This window comes from Pituophis catenifer, unplaced genomic scaffold (assembly GCF_029215685.1).
Source record: "Pituophis catenifer annectens isolate HBS135680 unplaced genomic scaffold, rPitCat1.0.hap2 SCAF_9, whole genome shotgun sequence".
NCBI lineage: Eukaryota > Metazoa > Chordata > Lepidosauria > Squamata > Colubridae > Pituophis > Pituophis catenifer.
Window position 1 is genome coordinate 9,011,333 of NW_027256889.1, and position 16,440 is coordinate 9,027,772.

General features: G+C 42.0%; 1 protein-coding gene across 1 annotated transcript; it reads left to right on the forward strand.

The window, feature by feature from the left end:
• Positions 1-9: 9 nt before the first annotated feature.
• Positions 10-16,218, forward strand: PSMC4 (proteasome 26S subunit, ATPase 4). Its single transcript, XM_070949458.1, has 11 exons — positions 10-66; positions 4,147-4,245; positions 5,363-5,549; positions 6,328-6,474; positions 6,951-7,060; positions 7,866-7,959; positions 8,421-8,588; positions 10,606-10,682; positions 11,405-11,573; positions 14,118-14,173; positions 15,387-16,218. The coding sequence occupies exons 1-11, from the start codon at positions 31-33 to the stop codon at positions 15,498-15,500; spliced, it is 1,257 nt and encodes a 418-aa protein (XP_070805559.1). The 5' UTR covers positions 10-30; the 3' UTR covers positions 15,501-16,218.
• Positions 16,219-16,440: the final 222 nt, after the last annotated feature.

The window sequence follows — 16,440 nt, forward strand, 5'->3', positions numbered from 1 at the left end:
GCCGGGTTTCCGGTCGAGGGGGAATTAAAAATGGAGGAGATCGGCATCTCGGTGGAGAAAACTCAGGTACGGGGGGAAGGGAGGGAGAGCGAGCTGTGAGGGAGGAGGCGGAGAGGCGAAGTCGTGGGGAGAGCGGCGGCGTGGCCGGCCGTTTGGCTTCTTCTTTCCCGCTTCCGAGGCTTGGGAAGGAGGCGGAGGAGCGCTAGGAGCCCCAGGGACGAAGACGAGGGAGGTGAAGATGCAGAGTCACCGCTTGGTAGGCCTAGCAGTGAGAGTGGGGTGGGGGTGGGGAGCAGGCCGCGGCTGCCGGCAGGTTCCCTCCTCCTCCTCCTCCTCCTCCTCGGCCGTGTCTTGAGGCGTGTTTTGATTTATGGAACTTGTTAAGGGAATATGCGCCGAGTAACCCTTGAGTAGCAAGGTTGTGCACGTGAGAAACGGCTGAGGGTGATTGTGAATAAGCGCTGTCAATACACAGACACACCTAAAATTTACTCCTCAATTGTTTCTATTGGGTATAACTACAGACTGTACAGTTTCAGAGACTAAATTGATTTTGAACTTAATATCAGCAGCTAGGCTGCTGGTAGCTCAATATTGGAAGAAAGACTCTTTGCCTACTATTGAAGAGAGGACATTGAAAGTAACCAACCTAGCAGAAATGGCGAAAATCTCAGCTGTACTTGAAGGACCACACGCAAGAAAGATATGTATGGGAATGGAGAAGATGGATTGATTATATTCAAAATAAGTATCAGACAAGAAAATATCAAACAGCTTATGAATAACTGTTAGTATTAGAAGTATTTGGTTATCGATAGTGGAGTTAAGGTTTCAGTGGGGGAGGTAGTACCTTGAGGATAAGTAGATTAATCTAGTTTATGTTTGATTAAATGAAATACCTTGTATTTTGCTCTGGGAAGTGGGGGGGGGGAGGGTGGGGGGAAGTGGGGGAAATTTTCTCTTTTTTGTAAAACTTTTCAATTAAAAAAAAAATACACAGACACACCGAGTTCTGATATTCTTTTACTTTTAGGAAAAAAGTAAAGCAAAGTCCAATAAACAATCCAGGTCATACACAGATAAAGATAGTTAAATTGTCAATCCAGGGATATTCCAAGAACAAAGTCTTCTTACCAGTTGTTGTAGTCATATGCAATAAAACAGTTCTTTTTGGAGTTGCAAACAGGAACAAGTACAGCAGTAAAACAATCAGTAAAACAGTAGAAAAACAACAAGTAGCAATGATCAATCAGTGATCAGGCAGAGAGAACAGGCAGAGAGGAGCAGAGGTAGCAATAATAATGTAATAAGAAAAAATAAGCCATGATTCAAGCTTCCTCTTAAATACCTTGGCTACAGAGCTAGCCAATCAGAATACAGTATGATGCAATACAGCATTAAAGCTATACATTACATTTTGACTGCAAACATGCATTGATGGTTTATATATATTGCCAACCCAACCAGTTAGGCAATAGCGATTCCCTAACAGAACTGCGAGCTGATTAATTTATGTTTTGATTGCAGTAATTACTACTACTCTTCTCATCGTTCCTATTACCCATCTCCTCCCACTTATGACTGTAACCTTGTTGCTGGTATCCTTAACATTCATATTGACTGTTCCTAATTTGATTGGTTATTTGTTCCCTATGACTCATTAAGTGTTGTAGCTTATGGTTCTTGATGAATGTATTTTATTCTCCTTATGTACACTGAGAGCATATGCACCAAAGACAAATTCCTTGTGTGTCCAATCACACTTGGCCAATAAATAATTCTATTCTAATTCTCCGTACGCTTTGAGGGGGGTTCACATAGAAATAGATGGGGTTACTGTATCGTGGGTTGCCCTCTCCCCTCTTTGGAAGAGCTTTATAGCTCCTGCTGCCTTAAGAAAGTTTAAAACATTCTTAAAAATCCATCTTATCCTGGCCACCCTTTTTTTTTAACTATTACCATCTGGCAGACAGTACAGGATAATATGCATTACTATTACTATTAGTTTTCTCATTGTTCCTATCACCCATCTCCTCCCACTTATGATACAACTTTGTTGCTTGTATCCTTATGATTTAAACTGATTGTTTCCTAGTATGATTTGATTGCTTATTTGTACCCTATGACTATCATTGTTGTACCTTATGATTCTTAAAGAATTTGATTCTATTTTTTATTCTATTCTATTCTGTTTTCTATTCTTTTCTATTTTCTATTCTATTCTCTATTCCTATTCTATTAAAAACAAGGACAAATAGGCTGAAAAACAGCTTCTATCCCAGGGCAGTAACGATATTAAATTCTACTGCATAGTGCAATATTAATGCAATATCAGGGATTTTCAGTTCAATAGTATAGAATGTGAAGGATGTGTGTTTGTGTTTTATTTTTATAGTTATAATGTACACAGAAGATGGCATTGAATTTCGTTGCACGAGGTGCAATGACAAAGTAAACTAAACTAAACTAATTCTACCTTTTTTCCATATGACTCAAGACAGTGAAGATACCTAAGACAGGTAGTCCTTGACTTACAACAGTTCATTTAGTGACACGGGCACGGGGAAAAAAAGGGACTTATGACCGTTTCTCACACTTATGACGGTTGCCTCATCCCCATGGTCACGTGATTTACATTTGGATGCTTGACAACGGGTTTCATATTTATGATGGTCACAGCATCCCGGGGACATGAGATCCCCTTTTGCGACCTACTGGCAAGCAAAATCAACGGGGAAGCCAGATTTGCTTAACAACCGTGTGACTAATTTAACAGCGGCAGTGATTCGCTTAACAAATGTGGCAAGAAAAGTCGTAAAATGGTGGGAAAACTCAACAAATTTCTCACTTAGCAACATTGTGGTCGTAACTTGAGAACTACCTGTATTCCTGCCTTCTGTTTTCACCACAACAACACTTGAGTTGGGCTTTACTGAGAGAGGGGGACTGGACCAAATCCCCCCCAACCCCCCAAGCTAGCTTTTGTTCCTAAGGAAGGATTAGAACTAGAGTTTACTGGTTTCCAGGCCTGCACCAACTACTTTATCCTATTTTTCACCATCTTCTGCAAAAATATTCTCTTTTTCACTGAAGCTTACGCCAATATCATATTGAGACTTCAGAAAGCCATCTATTGGGTGATAAATAAGGATTGTACTATACGTAGGGATAAGAGCAAACTTAATACAAGTGCTAAATACTTTATCTGTTGGAGTTTATGTCCAAGTAGGTGTCAGGGTTTAAAGGAATTCCAAGGATGTTGCTTTGGGTACATCTAGTTAGTTGGTGTTGCCAGTGTTGCACTCAATTCTTCTGGCATGTATCCTAATGTTTGACAAAGGTTGAAGTTGGTTACATGTCTGTTTGTTTGTGCAAAAATTTGAACTAAGTCTTAATCAGCAAAATAAACATAAGCCTGAGGCTTTGGAGTTTGTGGCTAATGTAAGGAGAGAAATAAAGTGTGCCATGTATTTCTAACATGGTATGTGTCCTTCAAAATAAGCAGTAAATGTCAGTTGACTAAATGTTAGAAATACATGGCAAACTTTATATGTGGCATGCTTTATTTTTCCCCTTACATTAGCCACAAACTACATAAGCCTTAGGCCTATATTCATGATTAAACCTTACTGCAACATTTTGCACAAATGAATGGGCATGTAACCAATCTTTTGAAATGTTTGCTTTTTTTTTTTTTGCAACAGCTGTTACTGTTTTCCTCAAAACTGATAAGTAGCAAAGCCACAACTCCCTGTCGTTTAATAGAGATTGACATTGGATGTTAAAGTGTTGCTCAAAACAGATGGTTGAACCTTTCGGTTATCCCTATCCTAAATAAAAAGTTGCTTAGTAAACCATGTGCTACATATTAATTCTGATGTGTTCACCTTAGCAGCTTTAAGAAATTTAAATGAACTACACATTCTGTTTAAGTGCATACAACGGACCTCAATAAGTCAGATAAAGATCAAATATGTATATGTTAAACTTGTTTTTTGCTTCTATTTTGGTTTCCTTTTTTGGGATTTTTTGGCCTCAGAATGTTGTGCAAATCCAGGACTTAATCATTCATACTATGTGAAACATAGAAAACAGGGATATTCTATATCCAAGTTATTTATATCTAATCTGTGTTTTAATTTATAGGATGAGCTTCCTGCTCTCTCTATTTCCAGACCTCAGACCGGCCTCTCCTTCCTAGCTCCTGAAGCTGAAGATGTCGAGGATCTATATAGCCGATATAAAGTGAGCTGATCTTCAGTCACATGCTACTACTTAGCAGCGCTGAAGAGCGTTATTGTTTCTAATTTGCATTTTGTATTTGTCAGTCTACAACGCGGGTGTCAAACTCGTGGCATCGCGTTGCCATCACGTAACGTATCGCAATGTTTTTGCCCTTGGCAGAGCTGGGGTGGGCGTGGCCTGTGTGTGACGCATCCACCCCGCGGGCCGCCAGTTTGACACCCCTGGTCTACAACTGTCTGTGTTCAAAAGGCATTGGACGCGTAGAACAGAAGGTGTCGAAGAAAGTAAATTATTTATTAACTTTGTATCCTGCATTTATTTTGTGCAACTCTCAAAGCAGTCTACATCGTGCTTTTTCTGTCTGTTTTCCCCATAACAGCATCCCAATCAAGTGGGTTGGACTGAGAGAGAATGACTAGCCCGACGTCACCCAACTAACTTGTAGCCTCCTGGTTTCTAGTACAGTATGGTTGATAAAGTGTAGCAAACTGGGTGTCACAAGTATATAAAAGAATAGATCTCTGTAGAATTTTATTCAAGTGTCTCACTTCAGTTCCTTCTTCATGTCTGCTATCTTTTCTTCGGGTGGCTCTAGTTGTTGCTATTAGCTTTCCGGAACAATGGGGTACTGAGTTTGTTGCTCTCTTTCCCTGCCAAGAAAAGCATTATGGGAGGAAATAACTGTTTTCTCACCGTATCCCTCCCCCCCCCATTAAAAGTGTACTGCCAGAAAGTACGCTTTAACTAGTACTTTCGTTTGTTTTTCCTGCTCTTTCCTTCCAACTTTTTAGTTTTGTCTCATGTTCTGTTTTGTTTTTTTTTAGATTACAACATAAAGCTCCACTCTTAGTTGTGAATGGCCATGAATTTTAAAAATAAATATAACCACTGTTTCAAAAATAATGAATACAATTAGGTTATTTCAAAATGTACATTTCCCATACTTTCCTGGTATTTGAGATTCCCATACTACTCAGTAGAGGGAGTATACTACTTGGTACACATACTCAGCAGGAAGTCACGATGTGGTTGCTTACCTCTCTTGTCCTTTCTTCATTTTATAAGCGGGAATTTTGCAGGCGCAACAAAAGCCGCACTTCTCTTTGTCTTTTTGTAGAAACTCCAGCAAGAGCTGGAATTCCTAGAGGTCCAGGAAGAATACATCAAGGATGAGCAGAAAAATCTGAAGAAAGAATTTCTGCATGCTCAGGAGGAGGTGAAACGTATCCAGAGCATCCCGTTGGTCATTGGCCAGTTCCTAGAGGCGGTGGATCAGAATACAGCCATTGTTGGTTCTACCACAGGTGCAGTGCTCATCCTTTTTTTTTTTTTTTATTTGATTTATATGCCGCCCTTCTCCGAAGACTCAGGGCGGCTTACAATGCGTTAAGCAATAGCCTTCATCCTTTTTGTATATTTATACAAAGTCAGCTTATTGCCCCCACAAACTGGGTCCTCATTTCACCTACCTTTGAAAGGATGGAAGGCTGAGTCAACCTTGAGCCTTGGCGAGATTCGAACCCTGCAGTAATTGCAGGCAGCTGGTCTTAATAACCAGCTTAATAACAGGGTGCCTTAAACCCCTGTACTACCAAGGCTCTTTTTGCTGGCTCTTGATTTGTGGAAAGTTGAGAGGAAAGAACTTCTCTTTTCTTGAATTGCCTCCCTGATAGCTCACAGGCCCATTTTGATTTCTGTTAGATGGTTTAAGGCAGGGATGTCAAACTTGATCCCATCATGTGCTGTATCAGGATTTTGTTTGCCCTTGGAGGGCTGGACTGGGCGTGGCCGGGGTGGGCTGGAGATGCGGTGGCATGTGCCTGTCCCTTACCGTTTCCCAATCTGCCCTGCGTGTTTGACACCCCTGGTCTAAGGGTTGCCATTTCAACACCCCCAAATGCCTCAAAGCAGCATTCTAAGACATGAAGTTGCAGCTAGACTTGATGGTTCCTGCTGTTCAGAGAGAAGGGAGGGACACAGCCCTGTATCAGCGATAGGACTAACTAAGTAATCTTCCGTACTCCCCATTCCTTGGAAGTAGAACTAGGATCCTGTCTAATCTTGTGAATGTTTCCAATGCAGGCTCTAACTACTACGTCCGAATCTTGAGCACCATTGACCGTGAATTGCTGAAGCCCAATGCTTCTGTGGCCCTACACAAACACAGTAATGCGTTGGTGGATGTGTTGCCTCCCGAGGCTGATAGCAGTATTATGATGCTGACTTCAGGTGATGTTCATCTATTTTTCTTAACCAGAGATGCAAACTCTGCTCTGTGCCTGCAGGGAGTGTATGTGTTTGTTTGCCAGATTGTCGTAATTTCAGATAAATATTTATTTATTTATTTTATTAAATTTGTATACCGCCCTTCTCCTAGTGGACTCAGGGCGGTGCACAGCCAAAATAAAAACATCCCAATACAAAATATGAGACTGAATGGGCTAATAAACTCTTCATTGCCTCTGCTCATCAGATAGTTGCTGAGCACATGAAGCGCGCTCATGTGGCCGTGGGGGAGATGGCTATTGGAACTGGGTCATAAGTATCCCTGGGAGGTCTGTTGCAACTTTGAAAAGTTGCTAAGTGAACGGTTGTAAGTCGAGGATTTCTTGAATTGAGAGCAAATAAACCATAGAATCGGGTTGTTTGCAAAGATGGGTAGTTATTGGAATGAACGCTTATCAGTGTCTATTTGTTTCAAATAGATCAGAAACCAGATGTGATGTATGCTGACATTGGTGGGATGGATATTCAGAAGCAGGAAGTTCGAGAAGCTGTGGAGCTGCCCCTCACTCACTTTGAACTTTACAAACAGGTATTCTAAATTTCAGGGCTCAAAGTCCGCAAACAGTAGTGGACACAAATAGTCCTTTTATTATGGTTATATCTCATTTCTGTTTTTCAAAACTTCTTCAAAACTCATATAAGGCATTTCTCTCCTCCCAATTAGCTCAAGCATAATGACTTCTGAATTGATTTGTTCAGGTTATGAAGAGATGGACAAGCATATTTCACACATTACCTATCTCCTAGAACGTAACATTTTCAAGTGTCAAGTTATGTGTTTTTTTAAGCTGAGGTATTAGCAGTTATGTGACAGGAAGAAATATATGTCAAAAGAAGCATGCAGTCTTGATGATATAGTAGTTGACTGAACTAGCTAAGTCTTGCCCTTTGTCCTAGGCCGTGAAGTTCTCTTGGCTTTGCGCAGTGTGTGTACCTAGCCATTATGAGTTAATGGCTTAGTAGGACAGTCATTATTTAGAGCTAGATGCAATAAAACCAGAAAGCTCACTGGATGCACCAACAATGAAAACAATGCTTAAATACGGTAGGCATGTAATGCTAAGTTACATGGTTCTCTTAATGTATAACTACCATTATAGTTTTGGCTATTTGTTGCCAGGCAAAATAGGGCAGTAGGGTTAATAATTGACTGGATTCAGAGGTTTAATCTTAGCGCTGACAGAGAGCTATGTAATATTGAAGCACTGATGTCCATACTTCAGCCAATTGAGACTGAGGGCATCTTTATTAAATCTGGGGAAAAAGTAAACCATGATGGCCTCACAAATTAATTCTTTCATTGCTTGTTGCTTCCTTGTGTGGCTCTTTTATAGATTGGTATAGATCCTCCACGGGGCGTGTTAATGTATGGGCCCCCTGGCTGTGGAAAGACTATGCTAGCCAAAGCTGTGGCCCATCACACCACAGGTAAGTATGGTTTTGGTTATATTACCATGTGTCGTGTATAGATTCCTCCCCTGTTGGGTATTTTTCCCCTCTTCTATCTGAGCTATTTTAATGTTTTATTGCCAATCTTTTTGGTACTTGTTAGTGCCTGAAGCTGAAAATGGGCACGGTTTAAGTGTTGTACTTTTAAGAAGCCAACATGGACGGGAAAACAGTTGCTAACCAATAAGGACAACTGGACGTTGCACCTGGAGGCATCTTAGAATGTGTATTATCCTCTTCCTCTGTAGAGAAGAATAGGCTACCTCTCTGAAACCTTTTTAGTCTTCTTCGTAATAGCACACAGATCAACTGATGAAAGTACACATTTGGTTACTCTGGAAACCATCTACAAGCTTGACCTCAAATGTATATCGCTTCATAAATATACACAGACTCCTGCACAGTCCTATGCATAACCCAGAATCATGATGTCTTTCCAGCTGCTTTCATTCGGGTCGTGGGGTCTGAATTCGTGCAGAAGTACCTGGGTGAAGGGCCACGCATGGTCCGGGATGTTTTCCGACTGGCCAAAGAGAATGCACCGGCCATTATCTTCATCGATGAAATTGATGCCATTGCCACCAAGCGTTTTGATGCCCAGACTGGAGGTGAGTTGGCAAGCAGAAAGCAGCTGAATTTTGAAGGGCAGCTCTGATTATTTGGGTAGAAGATGGAGGATGTTTGAAGAATGGGAATGTCCACTTGGCCGTGGTGCCTGGATATTTTCAGGCAGTTACAGAGATGTCTATGTGGGAGGGTTCTGGAGAGGTGGAAATTGTGTGCCATGGAAATTAACTTACCTTTTTGCCCTAGTGGTGTCCCCACTGATTCAGCAGCTGAATTATGTTTCTGCTGTCATTAACTGGAACTTGTGATTATTTTATCTATCTGCATTATACAAGCCACTCCACAAAGGCTTTAATCTTATAAATCAATACTGAAGCTAAGCCAAAATAAAAGAAGGGAAAACATTGCTGTGTTTACACAACACACTTAATCATGTTATTTAAAGACTGTATGGCTGAATTTATATAACTGACTGAGTTTGATCAGCCTTCATGCTCCTGTTTAACATTACCTGCTTTTGTTATGGGTGTGTGTGTGTTGTGAAAACCTTGCTTTTTGATGCTGATGATTCATGTGTTGTGTGAATCCTGAAACTTGAGTTATTCGGTAACAAAACCTGAACCAACTCTAGTTTCGTTTCTTCCTTATTCGAGCCCAGCACTTCTGTGTGCAGCATTCTTTCCCCTCTCTTCCTGATTTGCATTAGGGACTAAATGGGTTTGACATTATTTCTTTAGCGATATAAATCTCTAGTACCTGTCCAGTTCTTAGCTGCTGAGAATCGCATGGTCCTGGTTACAATATGTGGGCACTGCTCTTTCCCTGCCATGTCACAGTGTGTTGGAACTCTTGAGTTTGCAAAGTTCTTTATCTGTTGAGCACAGTGTCTTTGTGTTGGGTTGATCTATGAAAGCCAGAGGAGAATCTCTCTCTAGGTGGGTTTGTGCTTCTGTGTTTGTGAATTGCAACTTCTAATAGCTACAGCAAGAGTGCCTAACGGTGAAAGATGTGGGGTTTATATTTAAACAATATCTGCAAGGCCATAAATTTTCTGTTTTCTCAGGGTTAGGCCTGGACTTGTTACAGATGCCCTCCTTTCTCAGCATTCAGTAAATTAAGCCCTCGTTACTATCTTTGTGCAGATTTGTTCAATGATGTGAGATTTTAAATTAGGTTTGGGAAGGTATAGGACAAGGGCGTCAAACTCAAGGCCCGGGGCCCGGATCTGGCCCATGGAGCCACCCTGGAAACAGCGAAGGACTGGCCCGCAGTGCCTCTGCCAGTGAAAATGAAGCTCCATATTTGCTGGCAGAGGGTTTCAGAAGGCTGGCGCAGCCGAAAATGGAGCTTGCAAGGGCTCCATGCCACTCTCCCAAGCTCTGTTTTTGCTGGCAGGGGGTTGCAGGAGGCTGTTGCAGTTGAAAATGGAGCTCAGGAGCCCGTTTTCCCTGGCAGAACACTTGGGCCACCATAGGCGCCCCTGATACAAGTGGTATCAAGCTGGCCATGCCCACCCTAGCCATGCTCTACCCCCACCCCCCACTCCGGTCAAACACAGCCCTGATGCTGCCCTCAATGAAATTGAGTTTGACACCCCTGGATAACAAGTGAGGATTTAAGAAAGGGGAGGTTAGAAATCCTGGCAGCTCTTAATTGTATGAAATAGTAAACTGATTAACCAAATCCTACCGTTCTATAGAATTCATTTTGGAAGAGAAGAATTTCAACATTTAAAAAACATCTAAATTGGGGAAAACCTTAAGAGGATAGATTGCAAAACTTCTTACTTCATTTATCTATTTTTGAAAGTTTCACGAGATTCTGGTTCCTCTTCAGTATTTTGTCCATAATTTTATAATAAGTTTTGAAACTTGGGAGCATGAATAAAAATTAGAGTTCTTTGATTTTGAGTTGCTTCCCAGAGGGAGCACAAGCTGGTGTGATGTCCTTTAAAGTCTGTGGAATGAAGGATGAATGAAGACTAAAAATATGGAGGAATGCATGGATTTTTTTCTCTTAGCTGGCCATCCTCTGATAGTTTTGTCAATCTCTCCACAGCGGACAGGGAGGTTCAGCGGATTCTCTTGGAGCTTCTCAACCAGATGGATGGCTTTGACCAGAATGTTAATGTCAAGGTGTGTTGGGGCTTAAAGATGACTTTAATGATCTAGGGTGGCAACGATCTCCTTCCACTTTTCTTCATTTTGCACTGCACAAATACGATGCTTAATACAATGTGCCTGTGTATGTAAGGGAGAAGAAGAAAACTCATCCCAAATCCCAGGAAAATAACCAAAATTAATATATTGCAATCAATAAAATTTTAGCCCACAGTTCATAATGGCTGATAATCTACTGAGGCACTTGCCATGTCAAAAAAAAGTTATGCAGCTTCCTTGCCCATCTAGGTCAGGGTTTTTTTGGCACGTACCTAAAATAATAAGTAATTTTTTCCAAGCATGTTTCATCTTTGATGGGCTGAGGTTAGAAAAATTCCAGTAATGGAACTATTTCCTATTTACAGTCAATTCTTTGTAGGTTGATTTTTTTTTCTTCTACTAATAGTATTCCCATGATCCAACAAGGCAAGAAGCTTACAGGGAGTTGATGGTTTTCAGAATCCTTGTTAGTCATGAACCGACCATAACAATCCCAAGCTTTTTGGAGTTGCTAAAGTGAGGAAAATTTCAGATTGGGGAAAGATTTTCTCACTTTACTTATTAAACTTCAGTTCACTATCTGCCTTAGTCAGCTGTGTTTAAGAGTACCCAAGCTATGAATATAGCTTTGGGCTGAGATGACACTTTAAAATTCAGGATTGATGTGGTTTCTTCGTCTCTTGTTCTTTTGACCACAGGTGATAATGGCTACAAACCGAGCAGACACCCTGGATCCTGCTTTGCTCCGACCGGGCCGTCTAGATCGTAAAATCGAGTTTCCTCTGCCAGATAGACGCCAGAAACGCTTAATTTTCTCTACCATCACCAGCAAGATGAATCTATCTGAGGAGGTGGATCTGGAAGATTGTATCCTTGACAAGAATTTAGACAATAGAAGTGACACTTTTTTGGAGAGAGAGGGTGTGCCTTATTGAAGGGACATTGTTACATTTATCTATAGCAGGGCTCTCCAAACTTGGCAACTTTTAAGATTTGTGGACTTCAACTCCCAGAATTCCTCAGCTCTGACTAGGGAATTCTGGGGGTTGAAGTCCCCAAGTTTTAAAAGTTGCCAAATTTGGAGTCCCCTGGTCTATAGAGCAGAATGTTTGAGGTGTGTTTTGGTGTGGTGTTTTTTTTGGAAATTCTTTCCAACCTAATATTATTGTAAAGAAATTACTGTATTTTTTGGAGTATAAGACGCACCTCTTCCCCACCCCAAAGGGGGGTGAAAAATTAGGTGCGTCTTATATACCGAATGTAGCACCGCCCACCCTTTGGCCTCTGCCTCCCAGCAGTTTACCTCCTTGCAGCAAGCAGCAAGAAGAAACAGCTGATTTCTGCTTCAGCACAGCCTAATTAGCACAAGTTGATTGGATTGGCCTCCCGATTTTCAGCTGTTTTGCTCTCAGCTGTTTTGCGCAGGCCTCTGCTGCTTGCTGCAAGGAGGTACATTGCTGGGAGCAGGTTTTTTTTTCTTGTGCTAATCAAGCTATGCTGAAAACGAAAATGAAAGTAAAGCAGGCTATTTGCTGTTTGCTGCAATGAGGCAAAATTGCTGGGAGGCAGAGGCAGATTTCTTTTTCTTGTTTTCCTCACCAAAAATGGTAGGTGCGTCTTATAGTCCAGAGCGTCTTATACTCTGAAAAATAAGTTACGTAAAGTTGCCCTGGACTCCCCCTGTGGGATAGATTACAGCTTCCATTTCAGGCAGCAGGTTGGGGGAGACAAAGGTTTTGTGTCTAGTGCATCTTATTGGGGCAAAGTATTCAAGTTCCAGCAACTCATAATTGTATGATTTCATTATATGTTTTTGTTGTATCCTCCCTTTTTTCTGTTAATTCAAGGTTGTGTATATAGACACCTCTCTCTATTTTTTCCTTCCAAGAACAACTCTTATGAAGTAGGCTTTGCCGAGAGCGGGTATCAGACTTAAGAGTCACCCAGCGACCTATAAATTCAAGTGAGGACTTGCACTTGAGTCTCCCTAATCCACTGTTGGAATGCTGATTAAAGTGTTGGAGAAAAGAGACCCAAATTCTAGTCTACCCTTATCTGTAGAAATGTGCAGTGTAACTTGGGCCAATCATGCATTCTTAGTCCAATGTATCTCCATGGGTCATTATTGAGGGGGAAAATAAAAAGGAACAGTGCTGTGTGCAGTACCTTGAGCTTCTGAATCAAGGGCAGGGTAAACATTTAGTAGATAAAAACACTTCAGTCAGTGCTTAAGATGCATACGTTTCAGCTGCTTTCCTGGGGCCATTCACGCCCCCAATTGTTGCGTTGCAAGAGCTGCTTCTTGCCCAGCAGATCCCTCCCTTCTCCAGGAACAAATTAGAGGCAGCTACTGTGGGAGGGAGCATTCATGCTATAATAGTTTCTCCTGACTGGTTAGAGCTGTTTTCTGTTTAGCCTTGAAAACAAAGCAGGCGGGTTGGGCATTTGTTGTGTTCTTGCCTAATCTGCCAGTGCCCTTTGTTACGAAATGGGATATCAACCAAGTTCCACTTTGTGTTGTTGCCAGATTCCTCCCAATTCATCTGGCCCATTCTTCAGAGGGAAAGGGGATTCCAAACTTTATGAAGCTTCATGTAAGCCAAGGTGGCGCAGTGGTTAGAGTGCAGCCTTGCAGGCTACTTCAGCAGTTTAGATCTCACTGGCTCAAGGTTGATTCAGCCTTCCCTCCTTCTGAGGTCAGTAAAATGAGGACCCAGATTGTTGGGGGTAATACGCTGATTCTGTAAACCGCTTAGGTAAAGGTAAGGTAAAGGTTCCTGTTGCACGCATGTTCTAGTTATTCCTGACTCTAGGGGGCAGTGCTCATCTGTTTCAAAGCTGAAGAGCCAGCGCTGTCCGAAGACGTCTCCGTGGTCATGTGGCCAGCGTGACTAAATGCCAAAGGCGCACGGAACGCTTTTACCTTCCCACCAAAGGTGGTCCCTGTTTTTCTACTTGCATTTTTTACGTGCTTTTGAACTGTTAGGTTAGCAGAAGCTGGGACAAGCAACGGGAGCTCACCCCGTTACGTGGCACTAGGGATTTGAACCGTTGAACTTGCCAACCTTTTGATCAACAAGCTCAGCGTCTTAGCCACTGAGCCACCACGTCCGTTCAACTGCTTAGAGAGGGCTGTAAAAGCACTATGAAGGGGTATACTGTATAAGTCTAAGTGCTATTGCTGTTGCTATTGACTGGGAGAATCTGTACCTTTTCCAACGAAGTGATTACTAGTTATTTCAATCATTGGTTCCCAATCGGTTGGTTTTCCTGTAACGTTTCACTGGGTCAAATGGAAAGGTGACCACTTAGAAGAGAAATGTCCCGATTGCAGAAGGTCAACTAGCTAAAATTGTGGGAATGGTCAGGTTGGGCCTTTTCTCCCTATCTCTTTTCCTTCACTCCTCCTAGATGTGGCACGACCTGATAAGATCTCCGGAGCTGACATCAACTCCATTTGCCAGGAGGTTCGTATGCTCTTGTTCATCGTTCCCAAAAAGAAGATGGCCATCGGTCTTCAGCCCCGCTTCCTCTTTATTCTTGTCTAGCAATCTTAACAATTTAGGGAAATGAGAGAAATCTTCAGAGGAGGGGGGGAAAAATAGGCATGAAAATGTTAGGCTGTGAATCATGCTTCTCTTGGGTCAACTTCTGTGAGAGAACGTGTGTAGGCTGGTTGCCAGGAATTTAAACTGTGAGCTGAGAGTCATGAGTCTGGATCTTGCCTCTATAGCAAACTCTGTAGGAGGACTAAGGTTCTTTGCCAGTGTTACATCTGATAATCTTGCCCATCTCACTGGGTTTTATTCTCCTGGTGGTGGATTTTAGCAGACATTCCCCCCTCCCCAACCATCCGTGGCATTTCCACTTACGTGGGATAAAAGAGAAGGCAAAACAAAGCATTATACATGGAAGTGAATGGAAAGATTGCTGGTTGAGATTCAGCAAACAGCAATATTAGTTTTGGTTTCTAACCAGTTGAGAACTGGGAATTAAAGTAGGGACCCTCTAAATAAATGGATTTATATGTTACCTGAATGTGTGTATATTTGCAGTGGCTGTAGTTGGCTCGGGAGTGCAAACATACTTCAGTTTCAATGCAGGAATCCAAATTTTAACATACTCTGCAGTCTGTTGACATCCATTGAAGGGAGGCTACTGCTTCCTTGGGCAATTTCATTGGGCTGCAGTTCCCAGAACGTTTTGCCCAGATGGTGTGAATTATAAATCTGAACGAAAACATGCCTTTGAGCAGGGGTGAAATCCAGCAGGTTCTAACAGGTTCTGGAGAACCGATAGCAGAAATTCTGAGCAATTCAGAGAACTGGTAGGAAACTTTTGAGTAGTTCAGAGAACTGGCAAATACCACATCTGGCTGGCCCCAGAGTGGTGTGGGAATGGGGATTTTGCAGTATCCTTCCCCTGGAATGGGGTGAGAATAGAGATTTTGCAGTATCCTTCCCCTGCCACGCCCACCAAGCCACACCATACCCACCAAGCCACGCCCACAGAACCGGTAGTAAAAAAAAAAATGGATTTCACCACTGCCTTTGAGTATTGCTACGCGATGTCTTTCTCACCTCTCTTCTTTTATTGTGAGCGCTCCCTTTCCTTTGCAGTTGGTGTTTGAAACATTTCCCCTTCTTCCCAGCCTCCTTATCTTCTCACTCTTCCTTTTAGGCTGGGATGCTGGCAGTACGGGAGAACCGTTACATTGTCCTCGCCAAGGACTTTGAAAAAGCCTACAAAACGGTCATCAAGAAAGACGAACAGGAACATGAGTTCTACAAATAAAGACGGGAGCAGCAGGACCGAGGCTTGGTTTGGTCGTCTCAGTCCTTGCGGTGGAAAGACGGGCTGTGGGTTTTTTTGTGTGTGTGTTTCTGGTAGGTTACGTTTATCCTGTTTGTTTTTTTTTTCTTTTCTAAAAAAAGAAAAGCTATCCAGAAATGCCACTGTTCCCTTCATCGATGGAAATAGGAGATGAGGGTGTCTTTATCTCATCCCCTCCATTCCTGTACGTTCTTGATCTGCCTATATTGTTTTTTTATTCTCAGGCCCTATAGGGAATAAGATTTGAATTGGATTAACACTTGCTCCCTTGAGGGAAGGGGAGCGTGGGTAGGAACAGACCTGCCGGTTATTGTTACACCACAGTTCCGTCATATCTGAAATTCGGTCACAAGGTTGTGGTTGATAGTTGAAAGCAACAGTTGGCCTGTAAAGTGTGTGGGTTCATATTGCATGTTAAACGTTAGATCAAAATCAGTCAAACCCTTTTTCTAGGATGGTGTAATGCCCGTGTGAAGTTTTCACAGCTTTCCTAAGTTGGGCTGTACGTTACACTTGGCTAACTTTTATTAAACATGATTTGAAGAAATCTCAGTTTAGACCTATGAATCCCCACCAAGCCACATTGTGACTTAATAATACATTGTATGATGGTTTGTTAGCAAATTATAATACATGGAATTTATTCTTATGGTCCAGAAAATAAAAGACTTTGGAGATACATTTTTGCAAGTGTTGGTGCTGCTGTGGAAGAACCAGGTTTCTTGGAAAGCTTTTTGTGTCGGGGGCAAAAGACCAGGATCACACATGAAGTTCCGTTGCCATTCTATTGCTCATGCCAGGAATCTACTCAACTAACAGTGCTATTTTGGTGCTAGAGAAGGGTTGATAGAATTCAAGGAGAGAGGGAGTTGGACTTAGTCCGTTTGAGGCTATGTAGAGA

Coding starts and splice junctions, on each gene's coding strand:
- PSMC4 (XM_070949458.1), top strand. CDS start 31: ATGGAGGAGATCGGCATCTCGGTGGAGAAAACTCAG. Junction 67..4,146: donor TCTCGGTGGAGAAAACTCAG/GTACGGGGGGAA, acceptor TTTAATTTATAG/GATGAGCTTCCTGCTCTCTC. Junction 10,683..11,404: donor ACCAGAATGTTAATGTCAAG/GTGTGTTGGGGC, acceptor TTTTGACCACAG/GTGATAATGGCTACAAACCG.